The following is a 23048-nucleotide window of genomic DNA, read 5'->3' on the forward strand; positions in this document are numbered from 1 at the left end:
CTTTTAACTTTTGCAAATAATGTTGCTGTGAATATGGGTTGTACAACATCCCTTGTGGATCCTGCTTTCAGTTATTTTAGGTGTATACTCAGAGGTGGAATTTATGGATCATGGAGATTTTTGAAAGTTTTTGAAAAACAATGGAATTCTTTTCCACAGTGGCTAGACCACAATATATTTTCATCAACAGTGCACAGGTATTGTAGTTACTTCATATCCTTGATGATACTTGTTAGTCTATTCTTTTTAATAGTAGACATTCTCCTGGGTCTAAATTGGTAGTGTCATTGTAGTTCAGATTTGCATTTCTCTAAGAATTAATGATTTTGAGCATATTTATTAGTCTTTGATATGTACTCTTTGGAGAAATGTCTTTTCACGTTCTTCACTCATGTTTTTAAGATTTTTTTATTTGTTTACATGAAAGTGTTATGGAGAGACGGAGAGACAGAGGCAGAGAGAGAGAGAGAGGAGAGAGAGAGAGGTCTTCCATCTGTTGGTTCACTCCCCAGTTGGCCACAACAGCCAAAGCCAGGAGCTTCTTCCGGGTCTCCCACATGGGCGCAGGGGCCCAAGGAGTTGGGCCATCCTCCACTGCCTTCCTAGGCCATAGAAGAGAGCTGGATTAGAGGTAGAGCAGCCAGTACTTGAACTGGCACCCATAAGGGATGCTAGCACTGCAGACGGCAGCTTTACGCTATGCCACAGCACTGGCCCCGTCTTTTGCTCATTTTTATATCTAGCTTTGTTTTATTGTTGAGTTTTAAAAATTATATTTTATATATTAGCTCCTTATAAGAGACATAGTTTTTAAATATTCTCATTTTTGGATTGCCTTTTTTAATGTTTATATATTCTTATTTCTTATTTATTTCTGGAAGTGAAATGACTATTTTTATTTAATTTTTAGAAATATCTTAACTAACAAAGGCTTGAAAAAATATGCTAAAATGTTAACAGTGATTATCTTAAGGTGTTGAAATTTGGGGAACTGCTTATTTTTTACTTTATTTTAAAAATTTTTTAAGGTAAACAAATTTCATGTATTTCATATATATTTATTTAGAAGCATAGTAATAATTACCACCCTACCCTCCCTCCTACCCATGTTTCTACCTGTCTTCTTCTTTTCAAATTGCTTCTTTTAATTGTTTCAATGATTACTCTCAATATATTTATACTCATAAGATTAACCCTACACTAAGTAAAGAATTCAACAAATAGAAAAAAAAAAGATACCTGTTCTTCAACAGTAGATGCAAGGACTGTATCATTCATTGAATCTCAAAATGTCAATTTCACTCATATACATTACATTTTTTGGTACTCTATTAGTTATCACAGATCAGGGAAAACATATGGTATTTTTCTTTTCATGACTGGCCAATTTCACTAAGTATAATGGTTTCCAGCTGCATCCAATTTGTTGCAAAAGACAGGATGTCATTCTTTTTATGACTGAGTAGTATTCCATAATTTATTGACCCAGTCATCAGTTGATGGACATCTGAGTTATTCCATATCTTAGCTATTATGAATTGAGCTGCAAGCAACATGAGGATACAGATAACTCTTTCATATGCTGGTTTCATTTTGTGTGAGTAAATTCCCAGGAGTGGGATTGCTGGGTCTTATGATATATCTATTTTCAGCTTTTTGAGTCATCTCCATACTGTCTTCTATAATGGTTATACTAATATAAATTCCCACCAACAGTGGGTTAGGGTAACCTTTTCCTCACATTCTCACCAGCATTTGTTGTTTTTTGATTTATGCATGAGATGCATTCTAACAGGGGTGAGGTGAAACCTCATTGTGGTTTTGATTTGCATTTCCCTAATTGCTAATGATCCTGCACTTTTTTTCATGTGTCTGCTGGCTATTTGAATTTCTTCTTTTGAAAAGCACCTGTTCAAGTCCTTTGCCCATTTCTTAACTGGATTTTTTGTTTTGTTATATCTGAATTTCTTGAGCTCTTTATAGATTCTAGATATTCATCTGTTACCAGTTACATAGCTTGCAAGCATTTTCTCCCATTCTGTTGGTTGCTTTTTCCCTTTGTTGAGTTCCCTTTGCTGTGCAGAAGCTTCTTAGCTTGATGTAATCCTATTTTTCTATTTTTATTTTTATTGCCTGTGCTTCTGCCATCTTTTCCAAGAAATATTTGCCTATGCCAATGTCTTCCAAAATTTCCCCATTGTTCTCCCATAGTAATTTTTTGTATCAGGTTGTAGATTTAGATCGTTGAAGAATTTTTATTTGATTTTTGAATAAAGTGTAAAATAAGGGTCTTTTTTCATACTTCTGCATGCATAGATCCAATTTTCCCAGCACTATTTGTTGAAGAGACTGTCCTTTCTCCAAGAATTGATTTTGGCTCTTTTGTCAAATATTGATTGGTTGTAGGTTCTTGGATTGATTTCTGGATTTTTTTATCCTGTTTTATTGGTCTACATGTCTATTTTTGTGCCATTAACAGGCTGTTTTGATTATATTCCCTGTTGTATGTGTTCAAATCTGGTATTGTGATGTCTCTGACATTGTTTTTGTTGTTTAATATTGCTTTAGCTCTTGAGGGTCCTCTGTGTGTCCATATGAATTTTAATATCATTTTTTAGATATGAGAAGAATATCATTGGTGTTTTGATTGGGCATTCTTATTTATTTTAAAGGCAGAACAACAGCAGCAGTAAGAGAGAGAGAGAGAGAGGAAGCAAAAGAGAGAGAGAGAGAGACCCTATTCTCCATCTGTTTGTTAACTCCCCAAATGGCACATAATTTCTAAATCAGGCCAAATTCAAGAGCCAAGGACTGTATCCAGGTCTCCCACATGGGTGGCAGTGACTCAAGTACTTGAGCCATCACTTACTGACTCCCAGATGCAGTACTAGAAAGCTAGTTCACAAGCAGAGATGAGATTTGGACCCAGGCAATCTAATATGCATGCATCCAAAGTGAAGTCTTTAATTGATGTGCTACAAAAGGCCTGCCCCATGGAGATTGCTGTTTTTCTGCTCATAAGTATCTATTAATGCGGATTATAAAATTCATGAAGACCAGGTTGTCTACTATTTATTTCGTTGTCTGTGCCTTTTGTAACATATCCAAGAAATTGTATCCAAATCTAATGTGTGAAGCTTTTACATTGCATTTTCTTCTAAGAATTTTTAGTTTTAAATTTTACCGTTAGATCTTTTATCCAATTTGAGTTAATTTTTGTATGTGGTGTTAGGTTAAATTATAGATTCACTCTTTTGCATATGCATAGAGTTTTCAAGCAGCATTTTTAAGAGACATTTAATTTATTTGAAAAACAGAGTTACAGAGAGAGAAGGAGAAATACATCCACTCATTCACTCCCCAGATGGCTGCCACAGTTAGGGCTGGAACAGACCAAGGCCAGGAGCTTCTTCTGGGTCTCCTACATGAGTTCAAGGGCCCAAGGACTTAAGCCATCCTCCATAACTTTCCCAGGCACATTAGCAGTGAGCTGGATGGGAACTGGAGCAGCTGGGACTTGAACGGGTGCCTAACTGGGATGCTCGTGCTGCAGGCAGTGGGTTAACCCACTGCACCCTAATGCTGGCCCCTCCAGCAGCATTTTTTAAAAGAACTGTCTTTGTGGTCTAGGTTCTTTGTCAAAAATAATTTCACTAAGAGGGTAGATTTTAAATAATCTTATTATGCACAAAAATATTTAATTTGTGAGGTTAGATACATGCTTATTAGGTTGATTTAGCCATTCCACTGTGGAGACATATTTCAGAACATCTTATTTTATACTATATATATATATATGTATGTATACATTTATATATATAAACATTCTTAATTAACAGCAATAATAATTTGATCATATATGCTAGGGTTTATTTTATGTTCTTTATTCTATTCCAGTTGTCAACATGTATGACTTTTTTCCAGTGCCATACTTTTTTCATTACTGTTTATTTGTAATAAGTTCTGTGATTAGGAAGGGTGAGTCCTCTAGCTTCATTATTTTTTCTCAAGATTGCTTCATCTACTTAAGGTCCCTTATGATTCCATCTGAATTTTTGGGTGAGTTTTTCTTTTTCCTTTTTAAAGGTTTATTTGTTTTTATTTAAAGCCAGAGTTACAGAGAGGGAGAGACAGAGATCTTCTATCCACTGGGTCACTCCCCAGATGGCTGCAGTGTCCAGGGCTGGGCCAGGCTGAAGCCAGGAGCCAGGAATTTCTTCCAGGTCTCCCATGTGGGTGGCAGGGGCCAAACACGTGGACCGTCTTCTGCTGCTTTTCCCAGGCCATTAATAGGGAGCTGTGTTAGAAGTTGAGCAACTGGGACATAAGTTGGCACACATATGGCATGCTGGTATTGCATGTGGTGGTTTCACCTACTATGCCAAAATACTGGCCTAGTATGATTTTTCTATCACTTCAAAACCTGGCGTTGGGAATTTGATAGGTGTTGCCTTGAGTATGTAAATTGCTTTGAGTAGCATTTCCATCCTAACCCTATTACATCTTCCAGTCCATGCAATGGGATATATTTCCATTTATTTAAGTCTTCCTTAATTTCTTTCAGTAATGTTTTATAGCTTTCTATGAACATTCTTTATCTCCTTAGTTAATTCTCTAATATTTTATCCTTTTTATATTATTATACATAGAATTGTCTGCTTGAGTTCATATTTTTTATTTTTGGTATATAGACATGTAATTTATTTTTGCCTGCTGACTTTGCATTCTATTCCATTTATTAGTTCTAACAGATTTCTTTCATGCAATGGTTAGGTTTCTTTTTACATAGATTATATAATCTGTTAATGGAAATAACTTTTTCTTCTTTCTCATTTGAATGATTATTACTTATTTCTCTTGTCTCTTTGCTAGATCTTCCAGTAGTATGTTGGATAGAAGTGGTAAAAATGTCAATCCTTGAATTTCTTTAGATCTTGGAGGAAAATCTTTCAGTTTTTCACCATTGAATATGGTGTTTATTCTGGGTTTTTAGGTATGACTATTATGTGGAAGTAGTTTCCTTCTATTCCTAGTTTGTTGAGTGTTCTTTTTCTTGCATGGGTGTTGAATTTTGTCAAATAACTTCTCTGCATCAACTGAGGTGATCCTGTTTTGTTTTCCTTCATTATGTCAGTGTTTTAATTATACTGATGGATTTTCATATGTTGAATTATCCTTTTATTTCTGTAGTGTATTCTCCTTGGTCATGGTGTATAATCCTTTTAACATGTTGCTGAATTTTGTTTGCTAGTACCTCCTTGAGGATTTTTGCATAACTGCTCCTTAGGCATATTCATTGATAATTTTATTGGTTGATACTTTTCTTATAGTGTTTTATTTGACATTTGTGTCAGGATAATGTTGGCTTCCTAATATGAGGTAAGAAGTATTCTCTTCTCTTCAATTATTTGGAAAAGTTGAAGAAGGATTGAGGTGAATTCCTCTGTAAATGTCTGATAGAATTCACCAGTAACACATAATATTAGTTCCAGGCCTTTCTTTGTTAGGTTATTCTTGATTATTGATTCAATCTCCTTATTAGTTATACATGTGACAGGTCTTCAAAAAGTTCCTGGAAAATGTGTATTATCAAAAAACTACATGAGTATCCAAAATTTTGCACCAAAATAAACTTTTCTTTTAATTGTATTTATCCACAAGCTTTTAAAACTGCCTTTGTATACTCGATTTCCTATTTGTTCATGATTTTGTTGTTTCTTTTTGGAAGCTGGGCCATGGTGTCATCAATATTCTTGGGTAACCTGTCCTTTTACATGTGATTATTCATGCTAAACTAGTAGGATGGGCATTTGGCATAGTTGTTAAGACATCCACATTCCACTTAGAGGGCCTGAGTCTGAGTCTGAGCTCTACTTCCTACTCCAGCTTCCTGTTAATGCACACCCTGGGATGCAGCAGGTGGCAACTCAAGTAGTTAGGTCCCTGCGACCAATGTGGAAGACCTGAACTGATTTCCTGGCTCCTGGCTTGGGTTTGATTCAACCCTAGGTGTTGCAAGAATTTGGAGGGTAAATAAGTGGATGAAAGAGCGCTCTTTCTCTCTCTCTTTCTCTCTCTCTCTCTCTCTCTGTGTGTCTTTCAAATACAAAATGAGTAAATAAAATAAAATAAAATAAAAAGCAGTTATACCTTATGTTATATTGTCATATACTTTTAAGAATATTTGTTCCTATTTAAACATATGAGTGTAATATTTTGCAACTGATATATTATTTTTTCTTTTTAATCAATATATGTGAATTTAGTGGGTTTTAGTTTATGAGATTTTATATTTCATAATATATGTATGGATATATATCATTGTTAAAGATATTTTATTCAGCTAAATTTGTTCAGTAAGATAATAAATATATCAGGCCAACATGAATGTTTCTCACTTCATATGTTATATTATTTTACTGTTTTTCTGTTTCCAGGGGACAGAGAATGGATCCCAGACCACAGCCTAAGTACACATGCTGATAATGCAGTTGCCTTGGGTGTTCTGAAGAGTGTCCAGAATCTATCTTCAATAAGAAAACAACAGAAGATAGGTAAAATTGGCTATAAGTTAGCATTGCCATATTGTTGGTTTAGTAGTTGGTTTCTTAGCAGTTTACTAGGCACATGAAAATTGGTTTTTAAAGTTACACATTTAGACTCAACCATTTAAACTAAATATCTTGGACTTTGCCCTCAAAACCAGAATTCTTTTTATTTTTTTATTTGACAGGTAGAGTTACAGACAGTGAGAGAGAGAGAGAGACAGAAAGGTCTTCCTTCCATTGGTTCACTCCCCAAATGGCCGCCATGGCCGGTGCTGCACCGATCTGAAGCCAGGAGCTAGGCGCTTCCTCCTGGTATCCTCCGCAGGTGCAGGAGTCCAAGCACCTGTGCCATCCTCCACTACCCTCTAGGGCCACAGCGGAGAGCTGGACTGGAAGAGGAGCAACCGGGACTAGATTCTGGTGCCCATATGGGATGCTGGCGCCGCAGGTGGAGGATTAACCAAGTGAGCCAAAGCGCTGGCCCTCCAAAACCAGAATTCTAAGACACCAAGTGAATTCATCATTCTTCTAGAAAAATTCAATTATGTTTTCTATAACAGTGTATTAGGGAATAATATTTGTAAAACATAGATCAGGATATAGTGTATTTTTAACAATCATTTTAAAATATAAACTTGCCTTATACATGAAGGAAGTAGTATTTTATACCATATTTTTAAAAAGTATTGATTTTATTTATTTGTAAGACAGAGTTACATAGAGAGGTAGAACCAGACAGAGAGAGAGAGAGAGAGAGGACTTCCATCCGCTGGTTCACTCCCCAAATGGCCGCAATGGCCAGAGCTGAGCTGACCCGAAGCCAGAAGCTTCTTCTGGATCTCCCATGTGGGTGCAGGGGCCCAAGCACTTGGGCCATCTTATACTGTTTTTCCAGATCATAGCAGGGAGCTAGATGGGAACTGGAGCAGCTGGGACTAGAACTGGCACCCATATGGGATGCCTGCACTGCATGTGGGGCTTGATGCGCTGTGCCACCACGCCGGCCTCTATACCACATTTAGTATACTTTTCCACTTGGTTCATATTATTATCACTCATATCTATATGTAAAATGAGTAGCCTAGGTGAAGTTTGCCACTTATAGCTGAGGTTGTGATAGCTGGCTTTTTTCTTTTAACTTTTATTTAATGAATATAAATTTCCAAAGTACAGCTTATGGAGTACAATGGCTTCCCCCCCATACCTTCCCTCCCAACCCCAACCCTCCCCTTTCCTGCTCCCTCTCCACTTCCATTCACATCAAGATTCATTTTCAATTCTCTTTATATACAGAAGATCAGTTTAGCATATATTAAGTAAAGATTACTACCTGACACCATCAAATTATTAGAGAGCATTGGAAAAACCCTGCAAGATACAGGTACCGGCAATGACTTCTTGGAAAACACCCCAGAAGCACAGGCAGTCAAAGCCAAAATTAACATTTGGGATTGCATCAAATTGAGAAGTTTCCATACTGCAAAAGAAACAGTCAGGAAAGTGAAGAGACAACCGACAGAATGGGAAAATATATTTGCAAACTATGCAACAGATAAAGGGTTGATAACCAGAATCTACAAAGAAATCAAGAAACTCCACAAGATCAAAACAAACAATCCACTTAAGAGATGGGCCAAGGACCTCAATAGACATTTTACAAAAGAGGAAATCCAAATGGCCAACAGACACATGAAAAAAATGTTCAAGATCACTAGCAATCAGGGAAATGCAAATCAAAACCACAATGAGGTTTCACCTCACCCCAGTTAGAATGGCTCACATTCAGAAATCTACCAACAATAGATGCTGGAGAGGATGTGGGGAAAAAGGGACACTAACCCACTGTTGGTGGGAATGCAAACTGGTCAAGCCACTATGGAAGTCAGTCTGGAGATTCCTCAGAAACCTGAATATAACCCTACCATTCAACCCAGCCATGCCACTCCTTGGAATTTCCCAAAGGAAATGAAATTGGCAAACAAGCTGTCTGCACATTAATGTTTATTGTAGCTCAATTCACAATAGCTAAGACCTGGAACCAACCCAAATGCCCATCAACAGTAGACTGGATAAAGAAATTATGGGACATGTACTCTTTAGAATACTATACAGCAGTCAAAAACAACGAAACCTGGTCATTTGCAACAAGATGGAGGGATTTGGAAAACATCATGCTGAGTGAATTAAGCCAGTCCCAAAGGGACAAATATCATATGCTCTCTCTGATCGATGACAACTAACTGAGCACCAAAGGGGAAACTTGTTGAAATGAAATGGACACTATGAGAAACAGTGACTTGATCAGCTCTTGTCCTGATGGTTGATGTACAATGTAATGCTTTATCCATTTTAGTATTTTTTTTTTGTTCTAGTACCATTGGTTGAACTCTGTAATTAACACACAGTTATTCTTAGGTGTTTAAATTTTAACTGAAAAGTGATCCCTGTTAGGAATTTGGAAAACATTATGTTGAGTGAAATAAGCCAATCCCAAAGGGACAAATACCACTTGTTCTCCTTGATAGGTGACAACTAACTGAGCACCAAAAAGGAAACGTGTTAAAGTGAAATGAACACTATGAGAAATGGTGACTTGATCAGTCCTCACCCTGACTGTTGATGAGCAACTTGATATGTTATCCCTCTTAGTATTTTTTTTGTTTGTTCTACTTAATACTTTTGGTTGAATACTGTAATCAATACACAATTCTTCTTAAGTGCTGAAACTTAACTGAAAAGTGATCACTGTTAAATATAAGAGTGGGAATAAGAGAGGGAAGAGATGTGCAATTCGGGACATGCTCAAGCTGACTTACCTCAAACGGTAGAGTTAGAAACATACCAGGGGATTCGAATTCAATCCCATCGAGGTGGCATGTACCAATGCCATCTCACTAGTCCCAGTGATCAATTTGTGTTCACAATTGATCATAATGATAGGACTAAGAACCAAAGGGATCACATAAACAAGAATAGTGTCTGCAAATACTAGCTGATAGAATCAAAAAGGGAGAGAGTGATCCAACATGGGAAGTGAGATACACAGCAGACCCATAGAATGGCAGATGTCCTAAACAGCACACTGGCTTCAGAATCAGCCCTTAAGGCATGCGGATCTGGCTGAAAAGTCCATGAGAGTATTTCAGGAATGGAAAGCCAAGACACTCTGGGGGAAAAAAAAAAAAAAAAAAAACTAAATATCTCCGTGAGTGAGATCCCAGTGGAAAGAACGGGCCATCAAAGAAGGAGGTACCTTTCTCTGAAGGGAGGAGAGAACTTCCACTTTGACCATGGCCTTGTCTAAAAATTATCAGAGTCAGTGAACTCAGGGGGCTTCCATAGCCTTGGCAGCTCATGACAAGAGCCTAGGGTGATTACTGATGCCATAAACAAGAGTGTCAATTTGTTAAGTCAACAACAGGAGTCACTGTGCACTTACTCCTTATGTAGGATCTTTGTCCTTAGTGTGCTGTACATTGAGATTTAATGCTATAACTAGTACTCAAACAGTATTTTTCGCTTTATGTTTCTGTGTGGGAGCAAACTGTTGAAATCTTTACTTAATGTATACTAAACTGATCTTCTGTATATAAAGAGAATAGAAAATGAATCTTGATGTGAATGGAAGGGGGGAGGGAGTGGGAAAGGGGAGGGTTGCGGGTGGGAGGGACGTTATTGGGGGGAAGCCATTGTAATCCATATTCTGTACTTTGGAAATTTATATTCATTAAATAAAAGTTTAAGAAAAAGGAAAAAAAAGATTTCAACAGTATACATTGCTTTTGAATGTAATGCTTTATTGTTGATATCTTGATTTCCATTCATTAACTCTGTAGCTGAGGAAGGATAACTATTGATATGGTCAATGTCCATTATAATCCTTTCCTAATGAGTGTATACAGAGTATATGACAGCATTAAAGTTACTAATATTATTAAGCCATAATTGTTAAAGGAGGTTTGCTTTGTGCTGAATTTCATATTAGGTTACAGTTGTTAACTATTGAATTAAGGCATGTGTTGAGTGTGTCCACACTATGCTAGGCTCTGGGGATAAAGAGATGCCTAAATCATGTTCCCTGATGTTAATGAGCTCATGGTTTAGGTGGAATCCTGTAAAGTACCTTATTTACCTTGGTTAAATGTTCTCTTCAAGCCAGAAATTCAATTACACAAGATTATCCTATATATAAGATTTATATGTCTCTGTTGCCCTAGATGATGATTAAAACTCCTTGGTGAACATAGACTCCTTTCTATATGCATTTATGATGAATATATGTCAGATGTAAAAAAAAAATTAGTATAGAAACCATTCATGACTTTTTTTTAGTTCTATGCTTAAGTACCTAGTCTCATATCAAAGTCTAGAGCAGCTTCCAAACTTCTGATTGCTTCCTTCTGAGGAAGTAAGAAGAAAATTTTATGTTATGGTATACACTGATGAAAATAAATTCATATGTATGCTATGAGAAATTCATTACTAAGAGAAATCTTTATAACTAAGTAGCCAAATGTTTATAAGTATCAATTTGGGCAGATTAGTCATAATCAACGATTTATTACAAAACACTTTTAAGCTTTTGGCTTAGGGATGAAGATGATCTCTTCCTATATCTGAGGTGCCTGGGTTGACTCTAGAATCTGGCTGCTGACTCCAGATTCCTGCCAGTGCAGATGCTGGGAAGCAGTTTAGGTGATGGCCCAAGTAATTGGGTCACGGCCACCCTTCTGGGGATATCTAGATTGCATTCCAGGTCCCCACTTTCTGCTGAGGCCAGAGGCCCTTGATGGCAGTTAGCTAGTGATCCAGTAGATAAACGCTCCCTCTGTGTCACATGCTGTTTCTCCCTCTCTCTCTGTCTCTCTCTTTGTCTCTCTCTCTTTCTCCACACACACTACACACACACACACACCTTTTCTCTCTAACAAAAATTAACAACATGACAAACACATTTGTTGGATCACCTGTCTGAGTCCAGGGACTGTGAAATTAAATAAATCTTTGCCTTGCAGTCTGGTACACAGGTTCTCAGAGATGAGTATGCATCACGTGGGAAACCCATTGTTATGTTGTTTCTGAATCTTTGGGAGGTTCTGATTAATTAAGGCTAAGGAGAAACCTGGGAATTTGCATTTATTTTATCAACAACTCCCTGTTGTGCTGATATAGTCTGGAAGTAATATTTTTAAAAAAATCATATTCTGAAAAAAAATTTAATACACATGCTCAGACACATAATTTCTACCATTTATAAATTTTATAACGTACTTTTGGAGGTTGATAGGTAATTAATAATTATATGTTCTATCAATTATAATAAAAATAGGTACATATATAGTTTTTTGAGGTTATAAAATAATGGTTTTGCCATAGAAAATGTAGATATGAAAGATTTTAGAGACTAGATGACATTTCAGTTGAAACTTATAAAAATAATAACTTATCAGTTAGGGAAACTGTGCAATGGCTTTCTAGACAAGTATAGTAACTGACTATCAATATATGCATCTTTTATTTTGAACTGATACCAATATGTAAATAAATTTCCATTTCCATAACATTTTAAAATTTGTAAGGACAAAAATATGGCAGCTAGAAAGTATTTGTGTGTTTGTCAGCAATTCCATTGATTCTCCCTCTGGCTCTCCAAGAATCTGCCCCTTTCACCCGAATTTTCTGTCTGTGTACATGACGATACCATCTGAAAATGGATTAAATCTGAAAGTCAGGATACATCTTGACTCCATTCACCACATCTTATTCATCCCAAGTCCTGCTGCTCTCAGCTCCAAAACTGGTCCTGAATCTGAGCACTTTCATCTTCACTGTTCAAGATGAGTCCAGGAACCTCTCCCTCCCAAGTTCACTTTCTCCCCACCACAATCATGCTGTTGTGACTAATTCCCATCCAATTCTATAGTTTATAGTTGGAGAATTAATTGCTTATATTTATAGTCATAAAATTATTCATACTTTTAATTCATAGGGAGTGAGGTATGCTTTCCATAAATTTAAACCATAAATTTTATCACATCATTTAATAACCTAAATCATCCAAAGCTTCCTATACATGGTAGGAAAAATTGCATTCCCTAACACAGCATTACCGGGGTTGGCTTCCCATGTTGTCTTCCAAACTGCATCATCTGTATTATAGCTCCACTGGCTTCCTTTCAGTTCTTGGAGAGGCCATGTTCCTATTCAGCTCTTTGCTTTAGAATTTGCTGTTCTCTCTCATCTAGAGTGCTGTGTAACCTCCCTCTCCATTGTCACAGCCTGCTTTGTATGATTATATTTTCTTCCCTTTATTCAGTGTCAGCTCAGATGTTGTCTCCTTAGAGAGGCCTTTTGAGACCACTGTATCTAATGCTAGTCTCCAGGGTGCCTCTATTACATCTACTTTCTTTTTTCTTTCTCTTAGAACTTATCTCCATGTGACATGATCTCATGTATTTGTTTATTTTCTGCTCGCTCCCACCTATGGTTGGAAACAACAAGGCTTATCTTGCTCTGTTTATTGGTTTATCCTCTGTGATATAGCATGGCCTGGTATATTGTAAGTGCTTGGTACATATTTCTGAATGTGTGCATTAGTTTGAAGTTTAACTTTGGAGTTCAAATTGAAGGTAGGGGCAAAGTTTCATTCACTTAAAAATTACTGATTTATCAATTTGAAATGGGAGGGACAGAGAGAGAGGGAGAGAGCACTTTCATCTAATGATTCATTTCTCAAATGCCTGCAATGGTCAGGACAGGCTAAGGCTGAAGCCAGGAGTCAGTAAGTTCAATGTAGGTCTCCCATGTGGATGGCAGGGACCCCCAACTACCTGAGCCATTACTGCTGCCCCTCTTAGTAACAGAAAGCTGTAGTCAGAAGCTGGAGTTAGGAATCAAATGCAGACACTCCAGTGGGGGATGTGTGTATGTCTTACTTGGCATCTTAACTACTAGGCCAAACACCAGCTTCTCATTTGCTTTTGAGTATCCTGATCCTGATACATGGCCTAGCAGTATTTGGAGTTGATAAATGACTTTATAGTTGAATTGGGTTGAGTATTAATTCATAAGTTCTCAGAGTTGGAAGAGATTTATATCATCCAGTTAACATGTCAAATATGAAATGCCGTATCTCAGATCACAGGCTGATTTCTAATTCAGTGTGATGAGACAATTAGGTTCTTAGCTACCCAGTTTAGCATTCTTTCCTCTAAACCATATTGCTAAATAAAATTTCTATATGTGTTTCAGGAACTCTTAGAAAATAAATTTCATTTTTTAATGTATAATTCTCAGCAGTTTATACTTGGAACAAGATTGTCAATAGATGGTTATTGTTTTGCATTCTTTATTAGAATTAAAATATTGGGTCCTTGAATAAGGATGTTATTTGCTATCAAAATTCTGTTCAAAAACACATTGTTAAAATTATGTTTCATCAAATAGCAATGTTAAATCTAGAATAGCAACCATTATTGGAATATTAAATATTATTCACTGAAGTGATTCATATTTTTCATATTCTTATGAGCATTCTTGTGTTTGTTAATATAACCTGAAAGTACATTGCATTTTAACTTCTCAATATTTGGCATACTTTAATTAGTAATTATAGAGCAATATTTTATGGCTACCACAATGGAAAATTTATTTTGTTGTATTTAGAGGATAACTGTGAACAGTTAATGATTTCCTGAGATTATATTGCTAGTGATAGCACAATTCGCTCCAAAAATAATTTCTTCTGTTGGTAATCTACACAATGTGCTTCTTTTTTTCTTTATGGAATGATCCCCTCGATTGTGGCATGTTGTATTAGTGCCATTCTTAATATTGTGTCAAATCCTAACCTTAGCAATAACATTGATAAGCTTACAAATTAAACATTGCAGAGAATGATATACTGACCTAAGTGAACAAGAATATCAAGGACCAAGTTAGTGCTTCTTCTATCTAATTCTCTGTTTTGTTTAAATTTCACTTTGAGCATATTTTCCAGTAAGAAAGATGGTTTGTCTCTTTGCTGTGTGCTGATCATAAGTCTGACCCATCCCCTGGGTAGTTTTCCCCTCAATTGGGATCAATTAAGTTTAAATACTGTGGCAACCAGATGTTGTTATAAAAGTTGAGCAAGTGTTTGTACTCTCCTGATTTTTCTGAAGGGCATTTACGTTATTTAAAATTTTTCTCACTTAATATTTTTCTGTGTTGGCAATAGTCCAGGCCTTACTAATAACATCTTCCTTTGTTTATATTATTTTAATGAGAGTTCTGAGTTCCTTTGCATTTTACCTTGACTGTGACCCATCACAATGCTGATACAAGAACAAAGCTTTTTACACAGCTCTAAAAGTTTGGTGTACAGAGTGAATTGTTGTTATACTCAAAGATGTGATGCCACTGCTGTTTTTCCTACTAGAGCTTCATTATGCAAGCATGGCAAGGTTGCCTTTCTGGGTGATTATGAATAGAATATTGATTCTCTACTTATTATAGATAAAAGGGGAAATTACTTACAAATTCTAGTTGCCAATGTAATTCTTAGGGATTTATGTATTTTTAACACCTAGGTGAGTTTTTGTCAGTTATTTTTCTTCAGAATTGTCTCTGAACACAAACAGGCCCAAAAAGATCAGGATCTTTCTTTAATATATTCACAAAATAATTCTAACAAAATTATTATAAAAATTGATTTCTGAAATGTTCATTAAATTTGGTGCCCTTTGGAACTCACCCTTAGTCAGTATTAATTGCTTAAATAATTACATACTGCATTCAGGTTCTTCTTAGTGTATTAGCTGCATTCAAAATGGAATTCTTTAAGTAAAAAACACAAACTCATTAGCCATTACATGTTTAATATGCTATGACCACTTTCACTTTTTTGAATATTATATTTTCACTGGAATCGATAGAGGGGCTATAGTGTTATATGACACACGTTCAGTTAGGTCATGATTGCTACAGTGACAACTGCACTTCTTTAGAGTCTAATGTTTTAACCCATGGCAAGTTGTGTTAAGGGAATGTAAAATTACAAGATAAATTTTTTATAGTTAATATATTTATCTGAATCAGAAAAATGATTCAGTACATCTGAAAATTAACTGGTGCTAGAATTTGAAAATGTGTACTGTGAAAATTCCCTTGGCATTTATTAAAGAATATTTTGTGAGAAATACCAAAACAAAAATAAGCTGTGTTAGTAGAATATTTATAGGGATTTTTTTTCCTCTCCTTAAAAATAAACACATCTGTCGAAGAAGTCAACTAAGTGAATGTTTGAATTAGATCAACATGGAGTAGTGATGACTCTAATGGAACAATGCAATCACCTGTCTTAGGTCTGCGCTTCTGGGACTTCTACATTCAAGTGACCTGGAAAGTAGCAGAGTGAATTCATATTTAGGAGATTAAAGATTTGATCTCAGTCTTTGGAAAGGCTTTGGTTTTGGAAAAATCCACACAGCCATTTCATATTAATGTATTTGTTCTGTTCCCATATTTTTAAATATAGGAATAAATTATAAACCATCAATATTATGCTTCGGTGAATATTGCATTTCATTTGTCTTTTTCTGAATATAGAAAATTACAGAAAAATTACAAGAAGCATTCTTTATGACATAGTGGAAGTGATTTGAGATTAACAGATCTTGGCTAGCTGAAATAGATGATAATCAAAAGTGGATTTTCTCATAAACTCTGTTGCATGAACCTTAACTGTGTAGGGGGCTGGTATTTTGTATTATTACTCATTCAGAATTTTAAAAACAGTTGATTTAAAAATTTTCACTTCTTGTTTTAGACCAGAAATCACAGAGACCCTCAACAGCAAATTTGCCAGTTTCCAATTCTGTTACAAAATGCTCCAGATGCCTTTCATCCTCTCATTCTCAATCAAGTAGTGCAGCTGCTCAATCACTATCCAGAGCTGCATCTGAAGTTTCAGAAATTGAATATGTTGATACTGCTGACCAGAATGAGCCTTTCTTAGATGACACTGCTGATCAACAAACCATAGCAAGTTTGGAAAAAGAATTAAATGTGCAGAGAAATCTTGCAGGTAAGGCTATTTTTTTTTTTCACCATAGATAATGTTATCTCTGCCCTCTGCCTCATTGTTCATTACTCTTGCTAGGAAAACAAGCAGTAAAACAAAGTAGACTTTCCTTTTCCTTCTTTAACCATGAACTAGTATGTCTTTCTTCTTGTTATCCACTGCTAATGGGAAGAAAATATGATAAGCAAGTGTTGCTGTGCAGTTGCACAGGGTTGATTCTCCTGAGTCTACATAATACACAATCAAATGTGGCATAAAGACTTCATGTGTGCAGAAAAACAAATCTTTTTTCTCCTTTCCCCATAACCACTGAAGGGTTAATCTTTTTTTAAAGTAGTGTTATTTTTTATTATCTTGTATGTGTGTCTGTAATATATTTGTGTTTTCTTTTTTTTTTTTTTTTGCTTTTAGTTTTTTTCCCAAAGAAACCTTTTATTTAATGAGTAGAAATTTCATAAGTAAAACTTAAGGAATACAGTGATTCTTCCCACCATACCTGCCCTCCCACCCCCACTCCCACTCCACCTCCTCCACCCTCTCCTATTCCCAGTCCCATTCTCCATTAAGTTTCATTTCCAATTAACTTTATACACAGAAGACCAACTCTATACTAAGTAAAGATTTCAACAATTTGCACATGCACACACAGATACACATGAAACTGTTTGAGACCAAGTTTTGTATTTAGTTCTCATAATATGACTCATTGAGGACAGAAGTCCCACATGGGAAGTAAGTGCACAGTGATTTCTGTTGTTAATTTAACAGTTAACACTCTTATGTATGATCTAAGTGATCACCTGAGGCTCTTGACATGAGCTGCCAAGGCTATGGAAGCCTTTTGAATCCACAATCTCTGTCAGTATTTACACAAGGCCATAAGCAAAGTGGAAGTTCTCTCTTCCCTTCATAGAAAAGTACATCCTCCTCTGATGTCCACTTCTTTTCACTGGGATCTCTCTCACAGAGATCCTTCATGCAAGACATTTTTTTTGCCACAGTGTCTTGGCTTTCCATGCCTGAAATGCTCTCATGGCTTTTCAGCCAGACCAGAATGCCTTAAGGGCTGATTCTGAGGTCAGAGTGCTATTTAAAGCGATTGTCATTATATGAGTCTGCAGTGTGGACTGCTTCCCATGTTAGAACATTCTTCGGGGGCCGACGCAGGGGCTCACTTGGTTAATCCTCCACCTGTGGCATTGGCATCCCATATGGGTGCCGGTTCTAGTCCCAGCTGCTCATCTTCCAGTCCAGCTCTCTGCTGTGGCCCGGGAGGGCAGTGGAGGATGGCCCAGGTGCTTGGGCCCCTGCGCCCACATGGGAGACCAGGAGAAAGCACCCAGCTCCTGGCTGTGGATCAGCATAGCCCTGGCTGTAACGGCCATTTGAGGGGTGAACCAATGGAAGGAAGACCTTTCTGTCTCTCTCTCTCACTGTCTAACTCTACCTGTCAAATAAAAAAAAAGAAAGGAAAAAAAGAAAAAAAGAGCATTCTCTCATTTTTAATTCTATCTATTATTATTAGCAGACACTTGATCTTAATTATATGACCCATTTAACACTTAATCCTACCTATATGATCACTTTAACACTTAAGATGATATTTTTACCACCCAGTTTATTGGGATTTGGGTTTCCAAAATAAGAGTGGGAATAAGAGAGGGAGGAGGAAGTTTGTAACTGCAAAGCTTTATAGTTCTCCATACATTCCTACTGACTTAATTCTAATGGTTAATCTTTATAGCTTTATGAAAGCTACTGTCCAACTCACTTGTTAGATCACTTTAGGCTTGGATACATGCCCTAGGGGATTTTGTTAAGAATGCAGATTGTGAGTCAGTGGGTCTGTGGTGGTGTCTGAGATCTACACTTCTAACAAGTACTCAGGTGATGCCATTTCAGGTAGCTAGCAAACCACATTTTGAGGGGTAACTAAATGTGTATGTTTTATTTCAAGCCTCCATAATAATAGTCTAGCTAATATGTATGAACATATACGTGATCATGAGAAAGTCTGGTTCAGCAACAACAACATGAAGGGAAGTAATCTTATTTTCATCAAAAAGTCAGCTACACAGTGAAAAAGAAGCCAGCTACAGATCCAAGAGGCAAGCTAGAAAATTCTCTGCTCCCATATATTCAACATTTGCTCTTCCCTTTCTTGTTTTTGTGCATTAGTGGTTTCTTCCCTTATTACCCATAGACTGCTGTTTTTCTAAAAATGATTCAACTTAGTTATTAAAAAATTCAAATAGTTAAAGAATACTAAAGAAAACCAAAACCCCTACAGTCTTACTAAAACAATCATTATGAATTTACACATGCATCATTGTAAACATCTCTATTATATCATAACTACACATGTAAAAATATATATGTAGAACAATGAATAGATTGAAGGAAAGGTGGTGATAATTTTATAAAAAATAGACTATACTCTGCATAATACTTAAAATTATATGTGTATATGTATTTTATATATATATATATATATTTACCCAACTTAACAAAAGATATACTGAAAAGCATCTAAAGGAAATTGTACATTTCTGATAAATACTTTTCACCAGAAAAATTACTAAGTTGAACTATATACTTTTTGTAGATCAATAGAATACTGGAATGGAAATTTTATGGCTTAATCTATCATTTAAAAAAAAAAAAACTTTTAAAATTAAGGAGACCAAATCCTGAGTTTTTTATTTCAATGCATTTCCATTAAGTTTGATTATGGCATTATTGATTGTGTCTCTAATATTTATGGCCAATTGGCATGTTAGCCATATTTATTTAATGGATCACAATTTTTTTTTTTTTGACAGGCAGAGTTAGGCAGTGAGAGAGAGAGACAGACAGAAAGGTCTTCCTTCAGTTGGTTCACCCCCACAAGTGGCTGCTATGGCCTGCGCGCTGCGCCGATCCAAAGTTAGGAGCCAGGTGCTTCCTTCTGGTCTCCCATGCGGGTGCAGGGCACAAGCACTTGGGCCATCCTCCACTGCACTCCTGGGCCACAGCAGAGAGCTGGACTGGAAGAGGAGCAACCGGGACAGAATCCGGCGCCCCGACCGGGACTAGAACCCGGTGTGCCAGCACCGCAGGCGGAGGATTAGCCTACTGAGCAGTGGCGCTGGCCAACAATTGATTTTTGATATATTTAGTCAATATATCTCCACTGTATTCTGACCCTGAAGATGGTCCCAATTAGTCCTTTATCAGTTATTCCATTTATTAGTTGTTTGGTTGAATAGTCAAATTATTTTTCCCTGTAGGTAAAACTCATGGTAGCTCTAGTAACTGAGTTCTTTCATTTGTGAGAATGCCTGTTACCTTTGTCCTTGTATTTGATTGGCAAATTGGCAGATGGTGGTACCCTTGGGTCATCTTTATCTTAAACCTTGTAAATCCTGTTTGTACCCTGAATTCTGCTGTGATGTAATCTGAGGGTACCTTAATTTTTTTATAAGATTTATTTATTTATTTATTTGAAAGTCAGAGTTACACAGATATGAGTTGCAGAGAGAGAGGTCTTCCATCGTTGGTTCATTCCCCAGTGGGCCACAAGGGCCAGAGCTGCATCAATCCGAAGCCAAGAGCCAAGAGCTTCTTCCAGTATCCCATGTGGGTATAGGGCCTCGAGGACTTGGGCCATCTTATACTGCTTTCCCAGGCATGACAGAGAGCTGGATTGGAAGTGGAGCATTCAGGACACAAACTGGTGCCCATATGGAATGCCGGCACTGCAGGCAGCAGCTTTACCCACTAGGCCACAGTGCTGGCCCCAGTCAGCTTAATTTTATAGCTCCCCTTTTCTCTTGCATATGATGGGTTTCTTTTCTGACTGGATGCCTGAAGAATTTTTTTCTTAATCCTTGAAATCCTGTAACTCTACCAGCATTGTGTTTCAGTGTCAATAGTTAAGCATTTTTTTTTAAGTGACAGGGTTTTCTTTGTGTCTAAAGAATAAAAACCTCCCTAATTTTAGAGAAATTTTCTTCTTTTATATCTTTGAATTATTTTTCTGTTTCATTTGGCTCTTTCCTTCTTAGAAAATGATCTTTATGTCATATCCTCTTTAAATAATATATTTTTTTATATTTTCTTTAATTGTTTTAACTGTTTTTTATTTTGCTTTTATTTTACTCTGACTATATCTAGTTTGTCTTCTCTGTCATGATTTCAATTTTCATATGACTATCATCCATTCTTTATCATTTGACTTTTAGAAAACTAGTTCTCTAAAGGTTTGCTTTAGTTTTTCCTTGACATATTTGGTAGCTTAGTTATTATTATTTCAAATCTAATGACTTGAAAAACTACAAATAGTACGTAGAAATCTTGTATACTTGCATATACTTTCCTCAGTTTAATACATACACATACACACATATACACACACATCCATACATACCCTATTCTTTCCTTTTTTAAAACAAACTATTTAAGAAGAAGCTGTAAACATTATTATTCTTTACAAAAAAATAGTTTAGAGTGAGTGGCTAGTTATCCTTCCTGGGAGTTGATTGGGTTTTATTCCCAGCTCTGACTCCTGACTCCAATTTCCTGCCACTGAGAACCCTTGAAGTCAGTGCTGCTGGCTTACGTACTGGATTCACATCATTCTCATGTAATCCTGGAATGAGTTCCCAGCTTGCAGCTCTGGCTCCAGCCCTCCCTGGCCATTGTAGGCATTTGGGGAATGAACCAACGGATGGGAGCTAGTGCTCTCTCTTTCTCTCTCTCTCTCTCTGCCTTTCAAATAAAGAAAAACTAATTAAAAACCTTTTAAAGTATTTTAGTCTTCATTTTAAAAAATAAAGAACATTTTCTTACATAACCAAACAACAATAATCAGAATCATGAAACTTAACATTGACACAAATGATTCGCTAATCCAGATAGGCATCTTTAATAAAAAATAAATTATCCCATTGGATAATTTTTAAAGCTGTTTTATTTCTTTTTTGGTACATGATCTAATCCAGGAACCATGACCATTTAATGATTTCTTTCAATGCCTGACATGTTGTGATTTTATGACATGTTTGAAATTTTTTTTAAACTTCTATTTAATGAATATAAATTTCCAAAGTACAGCTTATGGATTACAATGGCTTCCCCCCAATAACGTCCCTCCCACCCGCAACCCTCCCCTTTCCCACTCCCTCTCCCCTTCCATTCACATCAAGATTCATTTTCGATTCTCTTTATATACAGAAGATCAGTTTAGCATACATTAAGTAAAGATTTCAACAGTTTGCTCCCACACAGAAACATAAAGTGAAAAATACTGTTTGAGTACTAGTTATAGCATTAAATCTCAATGTACAGCACACTAAGGACAAAGATCCTTCATGAGGAGTAAGTGCACAGTGACTCCTGTTGTTGACTTAACAAATTGACACTCTTGTTTATGGCCTCAATAATCACCCTAGGCTCTTGTCTTGAGGTGCCAAGGCTATGGAAGCCCCCTGAGTTCACTGACTCTGATAATTTTTAGACAAGGCCATGGTCAAAGTGGAAGTTCTCTCCTCCCTTCAGAGAAAGGTACCTCCTACTTTGATGGCCCGTTCTCTCCACTGGGATCTCACTCACGGAGATCTTTAGTTTTTTTTTTTTTTTTTCTCCCAGAGTGTCTTGGCTTTCCATGCCTGAAATACTCTCATGGGCTTTTCAGCCAGATCCACATGCCTTAAGGGTTGATTCTGAGGCCAGAGCGCTGTTTAGGACATCTGTCATTCTATGGGTCTGCTGTGGATCTCACTTCCCATGGTGGATCATCCTCTCCCTTTTTGATTCTATCAGCTAGTATTTGCAGACACTATTTCTGTTTATGTGATCCCTTTGGTTCTTAGTCCTATCATTATGATCAATTGTGAACACAAATTGATCACTGGGACTAGTGAGATGGCATTGGTACATGCCACCTTGATGGGATTGAATTGGAATCCCCTGGTATGTTTCTAACTCTACCGTTTGAGGTAAGTCAGCTTCAGCATGTCTTGAATTGCAGATCTCTTCCCTCTCTTATTCCCACTCTTATATTTAACAGTGATCACTTTTCAGTTAAGTTTCAGCACTTAAGAAGAATTGTGTATTGATTACAGTATTCAACCAAAAGTATTAAGTAGAACAAACAAAAAAAATACTAAGAGGGATAACATATCAAGTTGCTCATCAACAGTCAGGGTGAGGACTGATCAAGTCACCATTTCTCATAGTGTTCATTTCACTTTAACAGGTTTCCTTTTTGGTGCTCAGTTAGTTGTCACCTATTGTAGTACCATTGGTTGAAATTTTTTTTAATCATCGCTAGTTTTCATTCCTTCTTTTTTATGTAGGGGACTTGTGGAGAATTTTCTTATGGTCTGATCTGTGTTTCCCAACATATTTTCATCATCCTCATCTTGTTATAGATTCTCAGATTCGAGCTGATTTAC

The 23048-nt window shown here is 36.5% G+C and overlaps 1 protein-coding gene across 3 annotated transcripts in view; it reads left to right on the top strand.

The window, feature by feature from the left end:
• Positions 1 to 23048, top strand: part of ZBBX (zinc finger B-box domain containing) — a 164559-nt gene that overhangs the window by 131377 nt on the left and 10134 nt on the right. For 2 of the 3 annotated variants that reach the window (XM_089331010.1, XM_089331011.1), the window contains 2 exons: positions 6438 to 6554; positions 16357 to 16614. In XM_089331010.1, coding sequence (XP_089187136.1) covers positions 6438 to 6554; positions 16357 to 16614 — 375 coding nt within the window. Of the gene's footprint in view, positions 1 to 6437; positions 6555 to 16356; positions 16615 to 23048 lie in introns of those variants that run through there. The other variant, XR_016232581.1, reaches the window with a different exon arrangement.

The sequence above is a fragment of the Oryctolagus cuniculus genome, chromosome 4 (assembly GCF_051225735.1).
Source record: "Oryctolagus cuniculus isolate XC-2025 breed Fujian yellow rabbit chromosome 4, ASM5122573v1, whole genome shotgun sequence".
Taxonomy (NCBI): Eukaryota; Metazoa; Chordata; class Mammalia; order Lagomorpha; family Leporidae; genus Oryctolagus; species Oryctolagus cuniculus.